At 37.2% G+C, this 21577-nt stretch overlaps 1 protein-coding gene and 2 long non-coding RNA genes across 16 annotated transcripts in view; 2 read left to right on the top strand and 1 right to left on the bottom strand.

Annotated features, from left to right (window-relative positions):
• The window catches only part of LOC118267099 (trafficking kinesin-binding protein milt), a 37118-nt gene extending 16317 nt beyond the window's left edge, over window positions 1-20801 (top strand). For 6 of the 14 annotated variants that reach the window (XM_050703199.1, XM_050703198.1, XM_035580877.2 and 3 more), the window contains 11 exons: window positions 7508-7584; window positions 7906-8070; window positions 10573-10771; window positions 14261-14391; window positions 15442-15531; window positions 16041-16246; window positions 17101-17295; window positions 17739-17881; window positions 18127-18279; window positions 18365-18512; window positions 18592-20801. In XM_050703199.1, coding sequence (XP_050559156.1) covers window positions 7534-7584; window positions 7906-8070; window positions 10573-10771; window positions 14261-14391; window positions 15442-15531; window positions 16041-16246; window positions 17101-17295; window positions 17739-17881; window positions 18127-18279; window positions 18365-18512; window positions 18592-19348 — 2238 coding nt within the window. In that variant the 5' untranslated portion in view covers window positions 7508-7533 and the 3' untranslated portion in view covers window positions 19349-20801. Of the gene's footprint in view, window positions 1-696; window positions 911-3125; window positions 3560-4177; window positions 5074-5122; window positions 5477-7507; window positions 7585-7905; window positions 8071-10572; window positions 10772-14260; window positions 14392-15441; window positions 15532-16040; window positions 16247-17100; window positions 17296-17738; window positions 17882-18126; window positions 18280-18364; window positions 18513-18591 lie in introns of those variants that run through there. The other 8 variants (XM_035580887.2, XM_035580883.2, XM_035580881.2 and 5 more) reach the window with 5 other exon arrangements.
• Window positions 8088-9257, top strand: LOC126912198 (uncharacterized). Its single transcript, XR_007706817.1, has 2 exons — window positions 8088-8824; window positions 8898-9257. It is a non-coding gene; the product is annotated as an uncharacterized LOC126912198 (long non-coding RNA).
• On the bottom strand, window positions 9245-10404 carry LOC126912197 (uncharacterized). Its single transcript, XR_007706816.1, has 2 exons — window positions 9513-10404; window positions 9245-9432 (listed from the first exon to the last, which is right to left on the bottom strand). It is a non-coding gene; the product is annotated as an uncharacterized LOC126912197 (long non-coding RNA).
• Window positions 20802-21577: the final 776 nt, after the last annotated feature.

The raw sequence follows: 21577 nt of genomic DNA, 5'->3' as shown, positions 1-21577 counted from the left end.
GTAAAAACCTTGACAATTCTATTAACTGTTATTATAATGAACTGCTGTGAATAAAAAACCTAGTTTACGTTATTTCCTGCGATTCAGATTCATTGTAAAACGTTTGTGATTAAGAGCACAGCATTAAACTATTCAATTTATTTTATACAGTAAATCTATTTATTAGAAGTAATAATTTACGTGTTGCGCGTGTGACGTATTCGTGACAACACATGCTTGTTTAACCTAAGACCTCAGTTAGTCGTATCGTGGGTTTGCTAACGTTTACTTGCCTAGGATCTTATCTTTCTACATACTCACTTCATACAAAATCACATCTACAGTTATTTTAAATATACTATTGTCTCTTTTTACCATTTATAAATTGCAAAATAAAGCAAGAGATAAAAAATGAATAATTCCGCTTACGTTTTTTTTACGGTAGTAGCAGCATCAGCTTTGCATTGAATACATTTAATTAACGTAAGTATCTAGATAAAATAAAATTAATCCGTTACAAAATATTTTAATAATTTTACTGTAATAATCGCTTATTCTATTTTAATATTGTCGTATCACATGCGTGCTCATTATCTGTGACTTCTTATCTCATTAAATTCGCCCAATGAGGAGTGTAAGCAACGTCGTTCAATCATAACGAGTATACGCTGAAGTGAGTAATGTTAGTATGACTTGTAAGTGTTGAATACTAATTCAGCTTTAGTTATTGGTATGGTATCGACGGAAGTGGACGTGGCCGGTCGTTCGCTCCGCGAATCTGTCCGATACCGTTCATATGTGTCGTGTTCGCGCAAATAGCGTGCTGCCTCCGTAGTTACTGCAGACGCCTGCACTTGATCGTGAAAGTTTATTACCGCTGGCCTCAAACTAGAACCGTTACTAAAAGAAATCGCCTTGTTTTGAGATAAAGGTTGTTTTGTGTGTAATTTCAGTGGTTACATTGGAATTTATATCATTATCATTGTGTGGTCTGATCCGAAAGCTTATCATCCATGCCGTGTTCTAGAATCTTGAAATAATATGCATTTGTAAGTGATTCATGCGTTGTCCACGCGTGGTGCATTGTGCCGTACCTCCCACCACTTATTTTGAAATCTATGTTTACGGGTAATACCTGTGATAATACCTTTCACTTGATGTGCTTGTGTGCCATGGTCTTGGAGCATTAGTCGTCACGTGACGCCTCCCCTGATTGTAATACTGTTAACACGAGCAGACCGCGACATTGTTAATAGGTTAGTCTTATAAAGCGCCTCAGACATTGTCTGCTCATTGGTATGAGTGTATTTGCGGGTCGGGTGTACGTACAGGGCCAAAATTACGTCATGATTCTGTTTAACCTACTTTCATTTCACTATAAAGTCTGTAAGGCAATTGTTATAGCAAATTGTAAGATCAATGTCATTGATAATAATAAACACGTAATAAAACCAACTTGATTATTTTACGGTGTCTTGATCTATTGTAAATATGCCTCACACAAAATTTAATAAGATAACGAGTCGTATAAAATATCTAATTACAGTACAAAGTGAGTCTGGTACAATTTCATAAATTACACAGACCGATAAATCATTCGGTCTGGTAACTTAAAACCAGCGGGACTCGGTCGATTAGGTATATAGGAATAGGCACGCATTATAATTACGATTAAATATGCAGATCAGTCATGCGTGACGTTACGTAGGTAACTACTTATATGTATGAAATTAATGTTGTTTTCAATTATTTCTAATTATAAACGTTCGGAACTGTACAGAAAATATTAAAATCATGAAAAAAAGTTCCAAGTTCGGAAGGCCAGTGCCACGAAGGTAAACGACCATAAAAATGACCGTGACCATGAGATGTTGATTTGATGGTAAAATACTAAAATAATAAACATTTACTACGATACTCTGCATCGTTTCAATAATAAATTGACGTGACCGTGTGAAAAACAATGTGAGGTCATTGTATGTATTAATTTGCAGCGAATAGTCTATTTATTACGCGTACAAAATATATTACATAAAATACCAACTTCATCTTAGTTTAGAATACTCGTTAAAGTTAACCGTAGTGTGAGGTATTAGTTCCTTGCAGTTTATTTGTCGTTTGCACGCTTCTGTGCATTACCGGTTGCGGTGTAAAGCCTTTCGGAGAGGTTATTCGACGTCAGTGTCAAATCACGTGCGGCCCGGCCTTCAATTCTTAACCAACCTGTTAGACTACTGTAAAGAATGACAAATACAACACAACCAAGAAAACATAAAATAGATTTATCTACACACAATCGACAAAAACTTCAGGTCAAATGACACGCTTTGTAACATTTGTGTGTAATTGACAAACTGACTACATAATTTTTTAAACAAGTATTTTTGCCCCATTTAGTTACCTACTGTACAGTTTTTTACTGATTTTGAACAATGTCAGTAGCGCATTTCAAGCTCATCTGCTAAGGTTGTTCAGGAAATTAGAGGCAACTAAACAATTACACCGTTAATGCGTTTGTTTTTTAAAGTCGGCCCTGACAACGCAGTTAAATTAAATTGTGCTGATTTACAGATCATCATGAATCTGAAATCGTCAATGTACTTATAGATTTCCTTTGCCTTCATAAATTACAAAACTCCCTGCGATTAAAACAAATAATGGTAATTGTTTATCTATTGGTCTGTCCTTTTGTTTACGTATTCAGATAGGACTTCATTTCCGCTTATAGATAAAACGTCAGCAAATATTTGAGGACAATAAAAAAGTACATGCTATGCTTATAATTTCATCAGTACTTTTCCTACATTTCATGCGGGTACTAAATATACATCTAAATATACACTTTTTACACCTACCATTACACTGGGAGCGCCCGACTGTGCCCTTTTTTCGGTGTGTAAATCAATATTTTTGCCATCAGGGTAAAACCTCATTCACTTAACTAACACTTTGCTATAGACATGAACATGGCGTGAGCGTTATAATCCGGCTCGCCTATTATGAATTTCATAAGAGAGTTAATTTAAGCAGTTCGCTTGGTCACCCGAGCGTGTTGCTGATATCCACCAGCTACTTACACTGTCCTGTCAGACGTGTTCCATTACATCCTCATGTGAGTGGTCGACACGATTGTCGTGATTTTACAGGTATTACGTCACTATAAATATTGGTTTTAGCAGTGTGTAAAATGGTTTGTCAGTTCAGTTCAATTGTGACTTTACGTCGGAGACATTGTGCTTAGGAGTCGTATGTGATTAAGTGGAAAACTGGAAGGAAGTCGATCGGTGCAAGGGAGTGATCGCCGGCGTGAAGCAGGCGTGAAGCGGGCGGAGCAGATGGTCGCGGGTCGAGCGCGTCACGGCGGAGGGCTGTGCGGGCTCAGGCGCGGGGTGCGCGGGCAGGTCGCGCGCCTCGCCGCCGCCGGGCTTCGATCGCGAGCTCTTCCAGGAGTTGAGCTACCTGCCCGATGCGGAGCTCCGCGAGTGTCTCGGAGAGTACCCAGACTTCCTGTACCACGTCGCTCGGGACAAATTTGGCCGACTTTACTTTCGCGTCATCAGGACCTTGCTCCTTGATAGAGGTACCTATATCATCATGTAGATGGGTACTATTTTCATTGTCGTTCACCTCATCGCTCTCTGCAACCTCCCTATTGTCTGAATATCATCTCGCTTTTCTTGTTCTCTGCAACGCGGTGATTTGCATACCATTTCCTTTAGTTGTGCTTGTACTGCTATGTAATCACGAGAATGATAATCAAGTGCCTAATAATTTTCCAATCACTCGTTTTTACTGAAGACAGTATTCAGTAAAATTGTAATACATACTAAAAGTACTAACCACCATGACATACAACATTACTAACTTCCCTCCGCATTGCTTACTAACTGATGTCATTAATTGAATACTGTGTTCTTCCCATATTTAAATTAAAACAATAAACTATAAAATTATTATGATTGTACAGCATTCTATTAGGAATTCAACTCCTATTTGTTGTATGTGTGACCTAACAATTATTGCCAGTCTGTGGTTCTATTTTTTCTAAGCACAACTCTAAATTTAATTTATCAATGTAATTAAGTTTTAATTCTGACGTAACCTTTACGGCTTTTTTCTGAATCTTGACAACCAAGGTCCATAGTTTGTGTTTTCAATTGAAATCAGATCGATATATTTTACATAAGCACTTTAATTGTATGTAATGAATTAGAATCCGTATGGCAGCACTGAGTTAATTCTTAATGGAAATAAGTTGAACAAAAACTGTGAAAGTCTATTAGTATCTTGTGTGCGAACACAATCAATATCCGTTGTTCGTATTATCCGAGTTAGGTAAGACTGGGAAACGCTCGCCTACCTGCGCCTGCGTCGTATTCAATGGAGCTATTATATCAGTCAGTTCCCATAAGCTTTTTACTCTGGAAAGCAGCTTCGCTATTATAGCATTTTGTAGCTCGTTAAAGTTTATGTTGTATACCGTTAAAACGCTCATCTTCATAAAACGTGCGACATAAGACGTAACTGACTAGTGACTAGGTACCTACCTGCGATATACCGCAATGCGTTTTCTTTAGCAGTTTATGTGTTAATGGCTTATTTTACTGCATTGACAGACTAACATAAAATACTAAAAGTACATTATAAAAAACTCTCGTGAGAATCGAAAGTGAATTAATCGAGACAATGCGTTTAATGAAACATTAAAAATCGTCAAGTTATCTGTTCTGTACCTATGTAAAAAATGTCGATGTGTGTTTGTTTTGTAACCCGAGTGTTCTCACAGAATAGATTTACAATAGAAATGTGTGTTTTGCCTGCCCTCCGCAAGAGCGGCATGGAGTCCACAGCTCCACACGTCATTGCGTAGTACGCTCGCTCCGCAGTCACCAAGTTGATCGGGAACTTCACGCTCGTATTTGTCGTTTTGTCGTTAACGTTGCTAGTGTAGTGCTAGTGTTGTTTATCGATGCAACATCTATAGTCAGTGCCGTTCCTCGAACCGCTGGGTTCATGTGTAATGTTGCATATACAGTTTGAACAATAGGGGTTCGATGAACGCTCAGAGGCCAAATACACATGATGTACCCCCGGGTTAGTAGATAACTTATAAGTAGAACAAGTAATTGTAATCACAATAGGTGAATGGTAAATAAAGAGCGCAAAATTTTAAATTCAATGATATCTTATCAATGTGATTGAAGCGGGCAAGCGGCTAATGTAAACGTTATTCGGTGTTTATAGTGCGTGCTTACACGATGTTTTGTGATCCTTTGTGATTTTAGTACTTAGTGTTTTACAAATTATTGGGCTATTATTAGCCTAATGTGTCTGTGGCCATTACCGTGATCGTTTGCATGTATTAAAGCGTAATATCATGCACGAAAGACCAAAAATTAAGCTTAAAAAATGTATTTAACGTGCAAACGTTTTTACAAACCTTGTTCGTGTGGGATTACCAGCACTATAAACACACCGAGTTATTCAACCAGCACGGGTTCGATATTTTACATTTTAATTAAGTAAATAGTTGTTTGTGATTCAATTACAAAAATACTTTTTTTTTTCTAACTTTCTACAACAAAATGGTACCTATCTCTTTATTTTTTATTATGATAATTTAATTCACTAAATTACGCAGACATTTTGTCGGGAAAAACGGTTCTCTGTTCTTAGAAGTAGTTTTGTGATTTTTATCCTTCTAATGACGAAACTTCTATATTTTATCCTTATACACAGATATTGATTTTAGATCTTTAAAATGTCATTCTTGTAATGTTAAAAACCGGTTAAAATTAATATTTAAACACTCCAACATTATCGTTAATATCGTAATTACCTTAATAATTTTAACCATTATTTAACGATCTTTCCTCACTTCGGGTAGGTAGTAAAAAGTTTAAAACCTAGCTTAGATGTACACGAACCTGTGTTGCGGTATACAAACCACATCTAGGTCACCATCCGATCGATTGTTGTATTAATAGGACAGCTATAAGATGAATTTAGTCTCTGAAGCTATTTCGGTGCTTTCAAACATAAAATATTGATAGACTGTGGCCCCTTTGATGGTTTTATCTTAGGAAGGTTACGGGCGAGATTCAAATGCCTAAGAATAGAAGTTTCCAAGATTTATGTTTATGATGTTTGGACAAGTTTGTTATTCCAAAGTGTAATTATAGTAAGTGTGTTTATTTGTAAATAAGTACTTGATTTTGGCAGTACTTAATTCTAGTCGAATTTGACAGATAAATTGATAGTTTGATTGTTATTGTGATAAAATAGAATTAGGTTCCAAATATGTAATGTTGTAGACAATAACATTATCGATCACTGACTAATGAAAACCACAGTCTGTGGTTATTTTAAAGGTTGACATAATCTACGTAAAGTGGTCGTGATGAGCGTATCTATTTCATTAGTACTTATATAAAATTATCAGACTGATGTTACACAGATTCAGTCTAGCGTCTGGTCAATAGTGCCAAAAATATCTTGCTTGACGAAAATATACCTTACCTACTTACTATAAAAATAGAAATTAATTATACATTAAAATGAAGTATTTTATAAAGACATTATTATCTTCTACAAAGTCGCAATGTACGTCAATGTAATTGTAAATTAACTAAAAATAAATACGCATAATTATTTAAATTGTGTTTACCATTAATCAAGAGGAAACAAGTCAAGATATCTTGACTTTAATTAAAGCAATGAAAGCTGTTTATCTGGATATCTATTTGATCGTGTTTAGTATCAGTAATAAGCTTACCCCAGGAATGTACTTATCAAACTGGTCAGATCCGGTTCTCTGGCACGAAATATTTCTTATAAATCTCCCATGTGGTTGTACTCAGTCGACAGACCATCCACTAGCATCTTAATCGTTTGATGAAGTATGTTTTGTAATATACTGTACGTCACTAGCTATTAGTCATCGGTTATAAGAGGTGTAACCTCATAAGATTTTTTTATTGCTTACACAGGCGTATCGAAATGTTGGCGGACAGACACATCGTTTTTGTGTCTTCTTTAAGCTTAGTCATTTGATAGTTTTAGTGGTGATAGATTTATTTTTCATTGATACGATCATTCTTAAACTAAGACCATATTTTATCACGTTTGCCGAGTATTTAACAAAAGCATTCGGAATCAATTTAGATAATCAATTGTTATATAACAACAAAAACATACAATTACACTTCAAATTCCTAAGAGTGACTTGACTATTTCCTTTCGAAATTAATGTGTAAGATTCCAGGTGTAGATAAATAAGTTATACCTAGCCACTTTTTGTTTATGTACCTATAGAAATGCACTCACACAATCAATGAAAACACTTTCAATTAATCTCACCGACACAGATAGTATAAAGTATGATTACTTGTATCTACACTTAAGCCACATTATTGTATGTCAACATTCCTGTACCATGTACTGTATATAATTTGCGCTTGCTTTAGAAATGCTATGTTTACCTAGTACAGACATAGCTGTTTGCTACATAGCCGTGTTCTTTTTGCAGTTCTATGCAGCAACAGGGTGAGCCAAATGACAAAAACCTACAATGACATCGAAGCGGTAACACGGCTCTTAGAAGAAGTAAGTGTGCTGTTTATTTTGCTAATGTAATTCAGCTTGAGAGGTTGCGTAAATTGGAGTCCAAGGACTTCAAGGTAACTCTACGTTGGTTGCCAACTGGTTTATGTCACAAGTCTTGTGTTCAGTATATTTGTGTACGGGTTTTACTCTGTTATTCTTAGGTCTTACGCCTTTCGCTTTAATATTTGGCGCCTTTTTATTTTTATTTGACTTTGGCCGCATAGAAACAGTGTTGGGAGTTACATTTCATTTAGTACCACTAATACCAAAGTCGTAGGGTGTTTAAATATTTTCTTGCTAATGTAATTTAATCGTTTGCAGAAAGAAAAAGATTTAGAGCTAACGGCTCGCATCGGTAAGGAATTGTTGACTGCTAATGGTCGTTTGGAAGCACGAGTCACCGCGCTCGAGGGCGAGCTGCGAAGCGCACGGGATCACATCACTCAGCTGAGGCACGACCTCAACGCAAAAACAGACTTACTACAGGTAAACATGGCTTTAAACTGTATTGTATTTCCTCAAAACAAACCTTAAGATTTCGCGATAACTTTAGGAATAGGAAGTAAAAATAACTAACTCTGCTTATGATTTTATTTACCATTGAACTAGATGTGTTAAAAAATAACGAAAGAATAATATATTTTCCACAAGGTTTCACAGCGTTTTCGGCCGCGGTAATGTAGATTTATTAGAACTGCAAAAGAGCTTCTATAAACTTTCATTTAGCGTGTAACTCCCACGAGTCGCCCTTTTTCTCTCTCATAAATTCATTAAAAAGGTTCAGTGTTTTAGACTTAAAAAAGAAAGTAAAAATGTATGACCGTACTCAGGATAATAGTTAATGCTTTAATACATTTAGGGTCTTACTAATAAACATTTATACACGCTGTATACACGCTGTATACACGTGTTATAGCATATTCATTACTAATAATCAATGTATAGGGGTTGTCATCTTATACACCCGTTATAACAGTTGTATAAGTGTATGTCATTTTACACAATCCTTATTCAGTCAAATAAGCTTGTTTAGCGTGTGAATAACCAACAAATAACTTATTGTCGTGGCTTATCTCGTAATATATTTTAATTTAGTGGTTATGATGGATTATTTCGAATATCTGCGCCATTTTAATATTCTTGAGTTGGACAATGAGAAACGACCAAGAAAGGCAAAACCTTATAAAACACGTATTGATTTCTTTTCTTTCGAAAAAGATGAATGTAAACGTAAATACAGGTTTACTAAAACCTCATAAATTACGTATTTGATGCCTTTTTTTCGAAGAAGATGAATGTAAAGGTAAATACAGGTTTACTAAGAGATATGTCAGAGAAGTGGTGGACTTGATCCGAGAAGACATAGAACAAACAAAGAAGGTTGGCTGGCGGCTTCTCTGTGGAGCTTCAAGTTTGTGTAGCTCTCAGGGTATGGGCGTAGTACAAGACGATGCAGCTAACATACACGGCAAGAGTCAAAAATCAAACACTTACTTCCTCTTGCTGTACTGTAAATTCTTTAAATGTTTGAAACTGGTAATCAGCCACCATTTCATCAACAACAGAGTCAGGCATCATACGATATTACTGGACAAATTGCAAGACAATTGTTTATAAGAACACAGTTTTAACAAACATTTCCTTAAAATAAAAGAACAAGTTTATACTGAGAATGTATTTTATTTATTTGAGTTTCTAGTCAAATATTTTGTTATTTTAAATTTCTTAGCTCTTGTTCAGCTCGCGTCCACTCATAGGCTTCTAGCATGTGTTTCTTTGTTACCTCATTTTCAGTCTACGACAGTTCTCATTGAGAACTTGATTTCTTATCATCTGCTCATCCTTATGCTGAAACAAATAGGTAGTAATTTAAAAAAATATATAGTTTTGAGAATTAACTGGACTAGAATTTGGTAAATAATACTTACTTTACACCTAATCACAAGGGATCCCAATTAGTAGCACGCTTCCTCTTCTTTGCTACGATACAAACGACTCCATTTCCCATTATTATCAATAATTAAATGAATGCATAAGAAATATAAATACGAAAAACAACACGACCTGGGTTTGTATTTATCTTTTTACATTTCTTGCGGAAAATGACATTTGACGTTTCAAAGCGCGTTCAAAACATGTTCTTCTTTATAGATGACATTTTACTGATTGGAAAATGTTAAATAATATAATTTAAGTATCTACACGTATGTATACTGAAAATATTTTGTAATAAACAGAAATAGTTCATTTCTTATTTTCTAGTCACTGGTAAATAAAATCATGTAAATATGAAAGAAAAATAGAAATAGAAAAGTGTGGTGTTTTTTACGTTTTATGGTTTCGGAACACTTCTCAAAATGTTACCAGCGGTTAGTGTTATAACAATTAAATAGTTACTCAAGGCTTATACACTGTTTATTAGTAAAGTGCTGTATATCTAGCTATTCACGCCTTATTCATTGAATAAGTAATTAGACGTTAAACAGTTGTTTAACATATTTTTATTAGTAAGACCGTTAGTTTATTCTCACGTTGAAAGAGAAGACGTGAAGATACCTTATAATACTTATCCTTATGATGATATCACTATTGCTTTTATTGTCAAGGAAAATCAACTGGCTTACCTGGTACCTACTCATAAAATAAAAATATGTCTTGTGGAAAATTTGATTCGACTTGATACGTACGGGGAAAGATTTTGACCGTTATAATTTAAGTAAAACGAAAGGCAAAGACGTGACTGTGATGGGATAACCGATTTATGTATGAGGTTTCCTCTAAATATTACAGGAAAACATTAAAATTATCAATTGGATTGGGTAGGATTTTAAACTTACTAACCACTGAGTCATGGGCAGCGCGACATCTTTTGTCACTTTGCTACAGTCCCCAATCATTTCCTTCCGGGTTAGGTCCTTTCATTAAGCAGTAGACGCCTTTCAGTTGATGAGGATGAAATAATTTAAGAGGAAATGTTGATATGTGCAGGTTTTGACCAATGACACAGAGGAGTGCTCATCCCCCGAGGAGCAGGAGGCTGCTAACGCGGCCCTGCTGCGGAAGCGGACCGGCGCACTCGAGCGGGAGAACCGAGCGCTGCGCGAGGAGGCCGCGCGCCTCGCCGCCGGCGCCGACACCGCCGAGCTGGCCGAACGACAGCTGCTTAGGGACATCGCCCACCAGCTCTGTAAGTACAGACACAGCACTTATTTACTACACAAACTTCCTCATAACATGACCTTCTTAACGTCTATTACACTTCAGACATTAGATACTAAAGAAATCTAGATTGGTTTCCTTTTCGTCCACTTACCTGTACTGTGAGCCAATTGACATGAATACTAGTCTAATCTAATTGAATGCGTAGGTGGTGGTCGATGTGTGTGACAGACACTTGACATTTATTTATGTCTAAACTTATGACAAGCTTATTTTAAGTATTGTGTATTCGTTTGATTTGACTTGCATCTGTTCCATTTGTTTAACTGACGGAACTAGACCATATTCTAGCTGCCTCTCTATTTGTGATTAATCAACAGGCAGTATTTGAAAGATTACATTATAAGAAATTTATATCTATAGGTATATATAATGTAGAAATTAACTCTGAACTCTTGACTAAGCTTTGGAATGTTATCAAATCTTAAGTAATGATATGGTATGCCGTGTCTAATGTCGATTGGTTCACGTATTTCTTTATCATTGACAAAATTGGCTATTTTTCTAGAAGCTTCAAGTTCTAAGGTGTGTGTGTGTCTTAATAATGTGTAATTTAAACAAGATTATTTTTGTTTATCTGGTTGTAAAGTATTGTTAGTATGTTATGTATTAAGTATCGCCAACCATAACCATGGTATAATTATCTTTGTTAAATGAAACTTCACTTCCTACTACATGTTCCCAGTACCAACGATTCCGTATGTTAAGATTATTCTCACGACGTTCTTCTACCGTTCGTTAATACATAATAGCTGTCTTTAAATGCCATGTCGGTGAAATTGACATTTGCGGTATTTCATAACTTTGTGTTCTTTTATTTGTGCCAATGTAGCTTAATAGCAGAACTTCAGAGTTTTATAAAAAGACGAGAAACGTTTTCAAATCGAAGTTATGAATATTTGCTTAAATTCCCTTCCGATATCTACCAGGTGCGCAATACTTATCTCTACAAAGGTCGATCACTTAGGTTATTTATACAGTCTGTGCGTGTGTGTGTAGTATGCTAAGAATATAAGTGTAATATTTCCACATCTACGACATGTCAACACAATTGTGTATACTATTGAACCCCGGCTAGTTTTCTTAACGATAATAGCGCTTATATCCAATCAATGATATTGAGTTATGTCGCAAGCTATGAAGATGATGATATTGCTTTATGTAATACTTATTTATCTCAGTGTCTTGGTAGACGGTACTGTCGTGGCGCACTAAGCAAATTGCGTACTCTGTACGATTGTTTTGTTTCGTCTAGTTGTTAGAAGGTCGTTGATTAACGTTATCAGTCAAACGAACGACCTACAAGGGGATTTGCGGCCCACTTTAACACACTATAATTTAGACTATCTAGATTCTAGATGATTGATAAACATATTAGACATTCTACTTAAACCTTCTTTGTTTTATAGGCACCCTATACCTGATATTGAATAAATTATTATTTTATGTTTTGAGACATTAAGTGTTCTAATGGATTTTGAGACAATATGATAATGTGACAATTATAAGTCTTATCTTAGATAATGATATTCATATCGCAGACGGTAATGAGGTCAGCAATGTTGTTAGTAATTATATTGTACATAATTATTATGTACTACATTACTTCTTATAATATGTGGCATAGAAGCATGGTGTACTAATGGACGAGTCACTATTTACTCATTAATTATGATATGTTTAAGTACAAAGTCTTAAATTGTTCTTTTAATCTTCATTAATCTTGATATTTATTACATACTTTCACACGGTAAATACCCTAAAAATAATCTGAAATTCGTGATAAATATTAATAAACAGAAATGACTTATCCCTTTACATATTTAATCAATTTATCCTTACCGAGAATTTCCTAGGTCTTATCCAATGTCAAATTTCAAAAATACTTACTGCATACTGCCGATATGCGATTTCCGGGTCGGGCAAAGTACTATTGGGCTTTTTTCGGTTTTCTTTAATTTTTTGCAGTAGCAGCACGGAGTCTGGAATTGTGCCTAGTATATGGCAATAGGCTCACCCCCTATTACATGGGACTTATATAACACAAATGGTGAAAAGTAGGTGTACATTGTATAGCGTGCTGTAATGTGCACCTCTGCCTACCCCTTTGGGGATAAAAGGCTTGACGTTGCATTGCACTTACTTCATACTTACTTATTTTGTTACACTTAATAATATCTTCACAGTGGACTTTACCGTTATAACTAGTTTAGTCTTGGGTTTAAGTGGAAAATTCTAGGATTTTACATAATTACTTTTACAGTTTTATGTTACCATGGAACTATAAACATTAAACTACGCAAATACGGACAAATAGAACTATTAACTCATCTTGTCTCTTGTTATTTGAGTAAACGTTTATTTAAAATCGCTTACGTTAGTTTTAGAATCAAGCCTCTATGATTGTTCTTAAGTTTTTTTTCGCAAATGGTGACATTGACAAACTGGAATAACAACTTACATAGTACGCTAGTGCCGGAAGTCATTTTCAAATCTTTGCGTTTGTATGTCGTTAGAGTTTATTATAATATTAAATTACTATTATTGTACATGTATTTCAATGTTTGACTAGTATTCACTTTGTGTAGAGAAAGTCTTCTGAAAATTGTCTTATTTAGTTCACATTACATGATGTTATCAATATAGCTTTAAATAGATTAATTTAAGAACTTAAAATGCAACAACATTGATATGATAATACAACAACAACAAAAAACTTTTAAAAACTGTATTCTTAGTATCTTTTTATAGAAGTAAATGATTGTATATCAATGTAATGTTGCTGCATTATAAGTTTTAGAAAACAGGTACACATTTCCTTGTTCCGGAAGCTGAATAAAAAGCGAAGAATAAAGAAGTATTGTTGAAGAATTGAATTATATGAGCTTGGTGACTCAAGGTGGCCTAGCAGCGTGTTTTCTCTTAAGGTTTGCACCCTGTCAGACCATACTTGTTTCAACATGCCTCTAATCGACGTGAGAAGATAGTAATTGGAAGATCATACACATCAACATCACGCTCTACCTAAGGGAAGTTTGCACTAATCTCCGCTCTTGGCAGATCGCAGTTTAAATGGTTCAGAAAATGTTTAGGTAGAAAACAACATAGGTAATACATGACTAATTTAGCACTTCTATCAATTTCAACATTATTCATTGTAGTAGGTATGTACCTACATTGGTGGTTAACAATAGTATAATATTGACATTAAATCTTGAATACTATGATTTCCAAGTATCACATACCTGTTTACTATTTGTTCTTTCTTCCACGTGTTTTAGTTCCAAGGCTGCCAGTTTTATAGTACAGTACACCATTACTCATCTTTATTTGACGTTACTGTTTTAGCTATATATGTTTCAATCGTGTAGTTTTATAGCAATCTCGAGTATGGTTCAGGAATTTCAGTATGAAGTGTTTATGCAACACCTATTTATAAGTTTTGGTAAATTTCCAGCCAGTGCGAATTCGGAGGCGAGCGCATTGGGGTCAGAGTTGGTGGAGGAACGGCAGCGTTCGGCAGACCTTCAGCAACAACTTGACAATATCAATGCAAGGCTCATCGTCAGCGAAAGGAATTATCAACAGGTGTGTTTAATGTGTATTGTGTATTTAAAGTCGATATTTCCTCATATGTGTCATGCCAGATGGTAAACTTAAACGAAGGCAAATATGTCCATAAAAGTCATTATTTTTTAAATGCAGTTTTCCTTGTTTTTTGGGTACATCAGGCGTATGGGACAGTTATAATGTTTGCCAAATGTTTCGTTGTACCATACCGACGTTGAACGCATGTCAGTAACCCTGTTTGAAAAAAAAAAACAAAACATTTACACCGTGTGCCGACCACTCGCATGTAGAATAAAGTTACCTGCGTTTTCCTTGAAAATGAAAACACTAGTGCTTATAATAACTTTATGAATCACTACAGAAAATAAAACCTATTCAAATGAATAACTGTTTAATTAAATAGACAAATAGAGGAATGTGTTAATACGTAATAAGTACCTTATACGACTCACGTTTTCAAAACATATCATTATCTTAATCTCGTTATTGGCTAAATACTTTAATAATTATTTAAAATACCGATATCTATGATAAAACGTGAATTGCTATTGCTGAAATTATCGATAACAGTAGAATGGAACGTGCCTAAACCGGCAAATTGGATTACGTGAAATGTGAAGCTCTAGACTGTAAAATATCCGATTATCTAGACTAGAACAAAGTTAGGCTTCTTAAGCGATGAACCTTTTTATACATTAAATGTAGGTTGATATTATTAAACGTGCTAAGTATTTTTTTTTGACTGCCTCGTTGGTCGAGTGGTCGCAAGTGTGACTGCCGGGCAAGGGATCTTTGGTTTGATTCCCGGGCCGAGCAAAGTACAGCTGGGCGGTTTTCGGATTTTCGAAAATTTTATAGAGTAGCATGGAGTCTGGAGCAATGTCCCGTATATGGCAATAGGCTCACCCCCTATTACATAGGACTTATAATACAAATGGTGAAAACTGAGTACATTGTACAGTGGCATTACGTGCCGTAATGTGCATCTGCCTACGACTTCGGGGATAAAAAGGCATCACGATAAATACGATATTTTTTACTAACGGTTTTTACGTCTGTTGTCCACAGTTAAATGCCGAGCACGAGCACACGTTACGGATATTAGAAATAACAAAAGAGAATCAAAATGCTCTCGCCGCCGAGCTCGCCGACACGAAGGTAATTGCGGCCACTGATTATTTACTTGTTTGTTTTGATTATGTATAATGATGACAATCTTATAAGTACTAAGTAGATCAGTAGGTGGTAGGTACTTTGAAAGTGATATTATTTTGGACTTTCATGTATCTTTTTACAAGTATAACGTCTCTTAAATAGTGAATTCTATTGCAAAATTAAATGGGGTATTTATAGAGAATTTTATGTTAGTTTATGTTACACTTATGGCTTTGTCCACATGGATTATAGGTTTCTCTTTATAACCCAATTCCTGCATAATATATCACAGCACATAATTATGACATTACGTTAAAACGTAGTGCAATCGACCGCTTAATAGTGATAGGTACAGAGATTTCTTTCCGCAAACATACATATCTCTTTTGTCGCTGTTCACCTCTTGATTCCTATTCACCCCATTATGTTACGGTACTTTCTGTAGTAGTACCTATGACTCGTTATTTTTACCCCAGCTTGGTAACTAACAAAGCATCTACGTCCGAATACAGGAGCGCTACATGGAGGTGGCGGCGCACCTGTCGGAGGCGCAGGAGCAGCTGCGCGCGCTGCGGCGGCGCGGCGAGGCGGTCCGCGGGCTCATGCCCAGCGTCGCCGCCGCCGCCGGGCTCGCGCCGCCCAGTCTACACCGGGAGATGCACTCCTCCATCTACTCCGAGCTCAGCCTTGATTCTGGCATCGGCGATCCTCTCGCACAGTAAGTTCTTTATTCTATTTTTGTACTGATCTTAATAAGATCCTCATCATAATATGTGTATAAGATATTCATCTCCACATAATATGTGGAGCTAGGTTTATTTAATCGTCATGATGTATACAAATGGTCATGATGTTTATGGGTGACTGTAGTTCACGGAACCTAAATTATCCAGGCATAACCGTGTTTGACAGTACTCCTATTATAATGGGACTTGTATCATACCTGGGAGTTATTGTTTAATCCCTAAATCCCCAGATATCGTAGATATTGTGGTTTAAAAGATGACCTTACCTAGGACTAAAAAAATGTATAACAATAACAAATAGTGTCCTAATTCGTTAATTCAGGGATATTTAACAGAGATAAACATTCTAATTATATGTACTTTTATCTCTTCAATCACCCAGATAACCTAGTTTTTCATCGCCATCTTTCTCTTAAAATGTGTGGTAGAGATAGTGATACACTAATAGCCTACTTTACATATCACCTGCATTCTCTGTTAAATAATAATTAAAGTGTACAAATATTGTAATCTGAATGTTATAAAACTTTTTCTTTAAACAGTCTTAACTCTAAATTATGTTATCGGCTTACTCACGTAACTGTTTACGCATTCTGCGAATGCTGCTCATGAATATGAGCCTCTAGCATGGCTCGAAACTAGTCGAGTTCCTCGTCAAACAGTTACGTGAGTAAGCCGATAACATAATAATTAATTTAGTATGTCTCACGACAGTTACAATAAAATTATAGTCTTAACTCTGACCATACACTTGTTAATAATTAATTATTCGGTATATTTTTTGACTTAAATACAGATTTTAATTATAATTCCTTCTTTGTTGTAGATCAAGCATGCACAAAGTGTTTGAGACCGTGCAGTGTGCATCGCGATGGTCGACCCAGTCCGGGCCGTCGCTGCCCGGCTCCGACGTGGCGGACGGCCCGTCGGCCGGCGCGGCCTTCATGCGCGCGCCCGTCAAACCTTCCAGCGACTCCTTCCTCGATGACACTTCCGATACCGACTCGGACGACTTGTATCCGTAAGTACCTTTTTATTTGATCAAATTTATTGTATCACAAATGTATATAAGATTCAATGCCTCGGTGAATTGGTGAAAAATGTGTAATGATTACATCAACTAATGACAGGAAAAGTAACAGAAAAGTGGTGTACATGTGAAACATGTTAGTGCTTGGCAACTGGCTGCCGTGCAACGTGTCGCGGGTTCGATTCCCGCACAGAACATCTCTTTGTGTGATCCACAAATTGTTGTTCCGGGTCTGGGTGTCATGTGTATGTGAAGTTGTATGTTTGTAAACGCACCCACGACACAGGAGAAAATCCTAATGTGGGGAAACGTTTAAAAAAAAAAACATAATATTATATTTGCTTTAATCAACTGTAAAGTAACTATTACGTTCGATTAGATATGTTACGAAGTACTTAACAGGTATATTAATTTTACACAATGTTTGTACACAGCGGAGGTCCAGGCGTAGGCGTGCCGGGCGCGCCGGGCGCGGCGGAGCTAGCGGCGGCGCTGCGTCGCCTCACGCCGCAGGAGATCAACTCGCGCCGCGCCTCGCTCACCGCCAGCCATGTCCTGCGCACGCGCCGGTACACCGGTACGGTACCACATTACTTCCCATACCTACCTGCAAACCGGACAAAATATTTACACTACAAACTTGTTTTATAACTGTTTATTTAGCTCTTACAAAAGTGCTAATGATAATTATAACTTTATTGTTATTACCCTTCGATAAATATGTTTATTTACACAATCGATGAGTTTGATTGTTTAGTGCGATATTTCTTTGTTTGAAGTGTTTCTTTATCAGTTGGTATTTCATAATTTATATCGTTGTAGAGCGTGACTCGAGCGAAGAGAGTGCTGTATGGGGTGCCGGTGCAGGTGGCATGGCGCGGTTTCGTCCGCCACACAAGTTGCAGATTGTTAAACCAATGGAAGGCTCTCTCACCTTACATACTTGGGCTCAACTAGCCAAGCCTTCAATGTCAGGTATATTACACGTTATCACATAAATTCTAGTTATTCAATTTCATAATATATTGTCTTTGTCTTAAAATCGACGTTCGTATTTCAGGTCTGTTAGAAGAACAAGAGGGCGTCGGTGTCCGCGGCTCTAGGTCGACAGGGCTCGGAACACGGCTCTACAGACTGTCAGACGTCGAGGAAGACGACGACATGCCACGCCTACCACATTCTAGTCACATTTATACATTCGTCAACAGGTAAATTGCAGTCAAATTAATTGAATTGAAGTTTTTGTATTGATGATAATATGAGTAATAACCTCGTGTATGGTGGCAGCACGGTGATGCACCCGAACGACGGCAGCCTGGCGGGCAGCAGCGCCAGCAGCGTGTGCAGCAGCGGGCTGAGCAGCCTGGCCAGCAGCGTGCTGGGCAGCGCGTGGAGCTCGCGCCGCACGTCGCGCCGCTCCTCCGCCGGCGGCTCGCCCGTGCACTCGCGCCGCGACTCCGTCTGCCTGCCGCCCTCGCGCGCGCACTACACGCCCACGGCCACGCCCGCCAACAGCCCGCTGCTGGGCTCGCCCGACTCCACGCCGCCCGCCTCGCCGCGCCCCGGGGACGCGCCGCCTTCCTTGCATGCTCTCATCGCCTCCGGCACGTCCATCCTGCGGCGGCGGCATCTGGCGTCGCCCGGCGGTGACGGCTCGCCCGCACCCATCGCCCTGCAGACGCCCGGGTCTCTCTACACTGGGCTCATGCATCGGAGCCCCATGGAACAGCTCACGTGCCTCAAACGTACCTTACGCTCACCGGCCGCGCCGGCGTCGGAGAGACGTCTGGGAGAGCCCGTGGAGCCACCGATGGGAGTGCCGGCCCACCCTGGGTCTGGCGCCCTGGACACAGCAAGTACAGCAGGCGCACCGGGTTGCTTGAGACGAGCGCCCCGAGCCCGTGCGCCGCGGCCCCGCTCGGACCTGGGCACGGTGGGGTCGAGTGTGCCGGCGCCAACGCCGACGGCGCCGGCACACTCATCTCAGTCGTCGGCGCTGGGCACGTTGAGCCTACTGTTCGGTCGGAAAGGAGGTCTTCTCTAGACGAGTCCATCTTCATTTATCCGTGAGCGACGGTGCGTCCTCATAAACAGGAGAACTCGTTAATTAGCTTTTCACCGTCCTTTGATTTTGTTTTCTAAAATGTAAATTTTTTTTAGATTGTTTTTTTTTTTACGTTTTGACGTGTGTATTTTGGAATTATTTTGTTGAGTCGAGGTAGGCTCGAGTGCATTTATAATAATGTAGGTGCGTCATAGTCATCTCCCATAATAACATCTTTAAAAGTTTAGGCGCCTTATTATGCGCATAAATATTTTACGTAAGCATGTAGCTTCCTGTATGAATGTGTGCGTAATTTGGTGAGTTCATTAGATTATGTTCGTCCTTTTGGCATTTTCTACTGGGAGTAGGCGTAGTTTGCATTTGATTCAGAGAATTAAGGATAAATGAGATTTGATTGAACATCCAAACGAAACGACTCATCATCACACGAATTATTAATCGTTTGTAACTTAAATGTTTTATACTTAATTGATGCTATTAATTTGGTTTATTTGTAGTTATATGAACCAAACAATCCTGAAACAGAAGTCTGTAGTATTATATTATAATTATTTAAGGGTTGTAACATTTCTTAGGATAGGTAAATAGTGAGACTTAACACTAGGTTTTGTAGGTGCTTTATAAGTAATAATTTACATATTCCCAAATCTCATCTCATTGCGTAGTATTTTCATGCTTTATGATTATTACTATTTCTCTAGTTATAAATTTTGTATGTGATTGTAAATAATTGAATTTCCATTAACTTAGAAGAGTACAAAATATTTATGTTAATGAATCCGATTTAGTGTAATTCATAATGAATAGAAGATCGTCATCATAATTTTCTTATTAAATCCGTTTTTTACCATTGTATTGGTATGTATTGGCATTAAATACTGTCGAAAGTCGAAATTGATTCGTTTAATCAGCAATTCTTTCATGTGTAAATTGTTAATAACATAGGGTCTGAGTAAAATAATGGTGCATGCCATAGGATAAGTAGTACTGAATTCTTTTTTAAATTTGTTAATTCAATGAATACGTGTAAGTATTCCCTTTCATTTATTTCGTAATAGCAATCAGTTGATACTTCATTTCACAGTTAATGTTAGGTTATTGAAATTGGTGCTAGATATTTGTTTTCAGCCAGTGAAGTACTGTTTTCATTGTGTTTGTTCATTCATACTTTGGGCCAGGGTTTCACTGTTATGTTCATAATACAACAAGAATCATTACATGTAAAGAAACAGTAACATGTGAAAGGGCTGTGAGGTGATTGAATGTATGATCGTTAAGAGTGTCTGGTAAATATCTGAGATTACAATATTACTACAGTGAGATAGGCACAAACTGTACGTAGTCTAAGGAGAATTGTTGATATTTTGACGATAATGAAAAAAGGAAAATGATTGAATTGTAAAGAGATATAATATAATTTATTGAATGAAAATGTGTTTTATTTATATTTTGATGTTTAATCCAAGTAGTATTCTTTGTGTGGCAGCGTACATGACTGGCCCTGCTAACGACCAGTAATTCGTACACTGTATTATTATAAAATGTGATGTGATAAGTAATATCCTACATCCTCGACAACTTATCACGCTTATAAAAACAGAAGTACCTAGGTATCTAATGATACCTACCTATTGATACCATGTTAAATGCTTATCAAAAAACCGCGAAAATGATTTGATACATGGAGGATAATTACTAGTCTAATTTGATATCAGCGTCATCTAGCATATGGTTAGATAAACCAGCTGTACAATTTGTGCAAGACGATATCGTCGGAAAATGGGAAAGTATACTGAAACCGATGGTAGTCTGCATTTATTCCGATAGATGGCAAGCACAGTCTATTTGATACTATGTATTTTGGTCTAGTGTTCGCAAGTACAAGTACAAGAAACCTATGATTTGTCTCGATTGGGGTTTTTTCTATATTCACTTGAGAAAAAAATTGGAACTGAAAACGTTATAACCTAAAGCGTTATGGTGAGAACTTCTAGCTGGTCGCAAGTGCGATCTCAGAGCTAGAGTCCGATCTCCATTCCTTATATAGGCAGTACGAGAGGCTCACCATTAAATTGAAGAAATATGTAATTGTTCCTACCTACCTACTCGATTTCTTTAACTCTTCTTGATTATTTCAAATCAGTAAAATAAAAATAACCAAAACAAAAAATGTTTTCGGTTATTTTACTCTTTGGTTACGAATTTGCA

This window comes from Spodoptera frugiperda, chromosome 23 (genome assembly GCF_023101765.2).
Source record: "Spodoptera frugiperda isolate SF20-4 chromosome 23, AGI-APGP_CSIRO_Sfru_2.0, whole genome shotgun sequence".
NCBI lineage: Eukaryota > Metazoa > Arthropoda > Insecta > Lepidoptera > Noctuidae > Spodoptera > Spodoptera frugiperda.
Note: the sequence above shows the minus strand (reverse complement) of the source record. Positions and strands in the feature narration are given on the sequence as shown.